This window comes from Nerophis ophidion, linkage group LG28 (assembly GCF_033978795.1).
Source record: "Nerophis ophidion isolate RoL-2023_Sa linkage group LG28, RoL_Noph_v1.0, whole genome shotgun sequence".
Lineage (NCBI taxonomy): Eukaryota > Metazoa > Chordata > Actinopteri > Syngnathiformes > Syngnathidae > Nerophis > Nerophis ophidion.
This window is the reverse complement of record NC_084638.1, coordinates 11,621,247-11,626,246: the sequence shown is the minus strand read 5'-3', so window position 1 is coordinate 11,626,246 and position 5,000 is coordinate 11,621,247. Positions and strand designations below refer to the sequence as shown.

Sequence of the window (5,000 nt, the reverse complement as noted above, 5' to 3'; positions counted from 1 at the left end):
GCAGTGTGCCGCGCCTCGCCAAGGAGCAGCGAGAACACCAAGAAGCGCATATGCCAAATCTTCAAAGAAAACGGCCTACGGATCACGATTGAAGCCAACAAGCAAACCGTCAACTTCCTCGACGTCACTTTCAACCTGAGAAATAACAGCTACCAACCATTCACGAAACCCAACACAACACTCCAATACGTGCACCATGACAGCAACCACCCACCCACCACCACGAAAAGAATACCTACCGGAATTAATAAAAGGCTATCGATGCTGTCATCCAGCAAAGCTGAATTCGACCAAGCAACCCCCCCGTACCAGAAAGCACTTGATGAAAGCGGATACAACTTCACCCTCACCTATGAACCCACTCCAGGAAACCAACCAAAAAAGAGCAGAAAACGAAACAACATCATCTGGTACAATCCGCCATTCAGCAAGGACGTCTCAACCAACATCGGCCGCAAGTTCCTCACTCTGATCGACAAACACTTCCCCAAAGGCAACACCCTAAGAAAAATATTCAACAAGAACAACATTAAATTGAGCTACAGCTGTATGAATAACATGCAACAAATCATTTCAAACCACAACAAAGCAATTGCAAAAGGACTGCCTACCCCCAGACTAAACGACTCTGAAACCAATAATGAATGTAACTGTCGCAAGAAACCTGATTGCCCTCTCAACGGAAGGTGCTTACAGACATCAGTCGTTTACCAAGCAAAGGTAATACGCAAGGACATTAACACATCCGACACGTACGTAGGATTAACCGAAGGAGCGTTCAAAACAAGATGGAATAATCACAACGCCTCCTTTAGAAACCAGACTTTGCAGAATTCTACCGAACTCAGCAAACACATTTGGAACCTCAAAGACAATAATGTTGAATATTCAATAACATGGCAAATTCTTGCATCCAGCACACCTTACAACAGTGGTAATAAAAGATGCAACTTATGCTTAAAAGAGAAACTGTTTATTATATATCATCCAGAGCTATCATCCCTCAACAAGCGCAGTGAAATCATTTCAACATGCCGCCACAGGCGGAAACACCTCCTAGGTAACACATGAGCCAATCACCACACCCTACGCCTGCTTGTACCCACCCACTCTGTGCTCTATATAAACCATTGTATGTGAATGCTTCCATTAAAATCTCCTGATGATTGAGGGAACCCCCTCAAGAAACAGCTCTGTAGAGATGAAATAGTCTTGTGATTTTTTCCCACACCTACATATATACATATATATATACACACACACACACTCGCATGTATAAAAAATATATACATATACATACATATATAATCGCACATAAATATATACACAAATACAGTATATACACAAACACATATTTTTCCAAACACACACACACACACACCTACATATATATATATACACACACACACGTATACATACAGTATACATACACACATTTATATACATACACATGTATAAACACACAAATACAGTATATATATATATATATATATATATATATGTATATATATATATATATATACACACACACACACACACACACACACACACACACACACACACACACACACACACACACACACACACACACACACACTCATAGACCCTGCGATTAGGTGGGGACTTGTCCAGGATGTACCCCGCCTTCCGCCCGAATGCAGCTGGGTTAGGCTCCAGCACCCCTCGTGAACCCGAAAGGGACAAGCGGTAGAAAATGGATGGATGGATACATACAAATACACTAATATCCACCCATCCATTTTCTACAGCTCATTCCCTCTGGGGTCGCGGGGGGCGCTGGTGCCTATCTCAGCTACAATCGGGCGGAAGGCGGTATACATCCTGGACAAGCCGCTACCTCATCGCAGATAGACAACATTCCCACTCACATTCACACACTAGGACCAATCTAGTGTTGCCAATGTGATATATATGTAGATATATACCAATGCCGCCCCAGGGCAATAAATTTTGACACCCCCGGTGTCGAAGATGTCGCATTAAGACCACTTGTAACTGCAGCAGATGGGATGTTTTGCACAGAAAAAAAAGCGCCACTAATGCAATTCTAAAGGGGACTCATCACACAACAGCCCCCAGCTGCCAAATATTAACAGCAAACACTGCTCCTCACATCCTGTGTGTGTCCAAACCACGGGCAAGACATAAACACAGCTCTCGTTGTTTAACCACACAAAAACGACGGAGAACAGCGGTGTGTTCATCGGTGGCCACGCCCACCCCGCCACTTGCCCCAACGATTCGTGTTCGGGCCATTCCTACGTGCACACACATGCCGCCTGTGTGCGAAGCGGGGGTCACGGGGCCAAACTTACAGCGAACAACAGCAGGCCGGGCTAAGTGGGCGACTTTATGGCCGCTTTCAGCCCACTTCTTCTGTTTGACCAATGTTGCAACAGCGGTCGAAACTGCATAAAATAAAACCCCGTAAAACCCCTTTTCAAATTCAGTAATGTGAAATGAAGCGTTTTTTATCACCTGGAGGGATTGACATTAAGACGCGTGTTTACCTGAAGAGGCACAGTATGATGATGGCGGCGGTGAGAGAGACCAGGGACACGCTGTGACCGATGGTGTAACCCACTATGATGGCGTCAAAGAAGTCCCTCTGCTGGAGAACACATCCGGTTAGTCTCGGGGGGGAAAAAAACCCCGGGTTGATGCAAACGCTGGTCGCCGTGCCAACCGAATGATCATCCGTGGTGCTGTTGGGATTGTAGCCGCAGTCCTTTATGTCTATGCTGACGGGGCTCCAGCCGTCCTCGGTGCAAGTCTTTGACAGGTTGCCTAAAAGACAAAAGAGCGGAGGATTCAAATCCTTCATGTGGACAAGTTGGTTCAAAATACGACTGCAAGACTTTTGACTAAGGACAAGGACGTTAGATTACAGTCGTGATCATGACATCACATGGACAAAGATAAGACGCAACCACGGACGCATCTTAGCTGTGCGTGTCAGCCTTCAATAATGACCGTATAATAATCATCAAAAACGCACGAGAGACAAGAACTTGGTTTATGCGGTCACACCACACAGCACATATGGCTGTGAGTGCACCTGTTTTTATTAGCACACACAAATTGGCCCAATCAACCACAGACGCATCTTAGCTGTGCGTGTCAGCCTTCAATAATGACCGTATAATAAACATCAAAAACGCACGAGAGACAAGAACTTGGTTTATGCGGTCACACCACACAGCACATAGGGCCGTGAGCGCACCTGTTTTTATTAGCACACACAAATTGGCCCAATCAACCACGGACACATCTTAGCTGTGCGTGTCAGCCTTCAATAATGACCGTATAAAGTTAAAGTTAAAGTACCAATGATTGTCACACACACACTAGGTGTGTAATAATCATCAAAAACGCACGAGAGACAAGAACTTGGTTTATGCGGTCACACCACACAGCACATAGGGCTGTGAGTGCACCTGTTTTTATTAGCACACACAAATTGGCACAATCAACCACGGACGCATTTTAGCTGTGCATGTTAGCCTTCAATAATGACCATATAAAGTTAAAGTACCAATGATTGTCACACACACACACACACACACACACTAGGTGTGGTGAAATGTGTCCTCTGCATTCAACCCATCCCCTTGATCACCCCTGGGAAGTGAGGGGAGCAGTGGGCAGCAGTGGTGCTGCGCCCGGGAATAATTTATGGTGATTTAACCCCCAATTCCAACCCTTGATGCTGAGTGCCAAGCAGGGAAGCAATGGGTCCCAATATTTTTTTATAGTTCTTTGGTATGACTCGGCCGGGGTTTGAACTCACAACCTACCGATCTCAGGCGGCCACTCTAACCACTAGGATAATCATCAAAAATGCACGAGAAACAAGAACTTGATCTATGCGGTCACATCACACAGCACATATGGCTGTGAGTGCACCTGTTTTTATTAGCAAACACAAATTAGCCCAATCAACCACGGATGCATTTTAGCTGTGCGTGTCAGCCTTTAATAATGACCGTATAATAATTTTCAAAAATGCACGAGAGACAAGAACTTGTTTTATGCGGTCACACCACCCAGCACATATGGCCGTGAGTGCACCTGTTTTTATTAGCACACACAAATTGGCCCAATCAACCACGGATGCATTTTAGCTGTGTGTGTCAGCCTTCAATAATGACTGTATAATAATCATCAAAAATGCACTAGAGACACGAACTTGGTTTGTGTGATCACACCACACAACAAATAGGGCTGTGAGCGCACCTGTTTTTATTAGCACACACAAATTGGCACAATAAAACACGGACGCATTTTTGCTGTGCGTGTAAGCCTTCAATAATTAAAACAGCCGTTTAGGAAATAAAAGACAAATAGGCCAAACGCCATAATTGAGGGCACATCTTAACATGTATAATTAAACCTTAATTAGGCACAAATATTATTTATTCGATTACTCGATCGGAATATTCGATAGAATACTCGATTACTAACATATTCGATAGCTGCAGCTCCACAACAAATAATTAATTGGTAGAATTGTGTTGAATTGAGAATTGTCACGTCTATGGGATCATGTTCGGTTTTGTTTTTTGGACACTCAGTTCCTGTTCCTACACTTACTTGTTTGCTTTGTTACCATGCCAACTCAGTTTTCACCTTGTCCTCATGTCACGCCCCTCTCCTCATGTCTCACACCTCTTTGCAATTATCACGTCTATTATTTAAGCCGGAAGTTGCCAGGAAGTCAGCCTGGTGACTTTACCTCAACTGCCTTCATGCCAAGCCATGCTGTTAAATCACTCTGTCCATGCCACGTAAGTTTTTGGTTTGTTTAGTTCTGCCTTTTGTCATGGTCCAAGTCTTGGACCATGTCATATTCTGGTTTTGTTTCAGTGTTGTTATCAGTGTTTTGTATTTGACATCTTTAGTTCCTGGTTGCACTTCCTGATTTGTTTCGGTTGCCTAGTTACGCATTTAGTGTCACCTGTTTCTGGTTTTTGATCACG

General features: G+C 44.1%; 1 protein-coding gene across 1 annotated transcript in view; it reads right to left on the bottom strand.

The window, feature by feature from the left end:
• LOC133545135 (vasoactive intestinal polypeptide receptor-like) overlaps positions 1–5,000 on the bottom strand; it is a 98,012-nt gene that overhangs the window by 51,006 nt on the left and 42,006 nt on the right. The window contains exons 4-5 of the mRNA XM_061890490.1: positions 2,708–2,808; positions 2,532–2,632 (exon numbers count right to left, since the gene is read on the bottom strand). Coding sequence (XP_061746474.1) covers positions 2,532–2,632; positions 2,708–2,808 — 202 coding nt within the window. The remainder of the gene's footprint in view (positions 1–2,531; positions 2,633–2,707; positions 2,809–5,000) is intronic.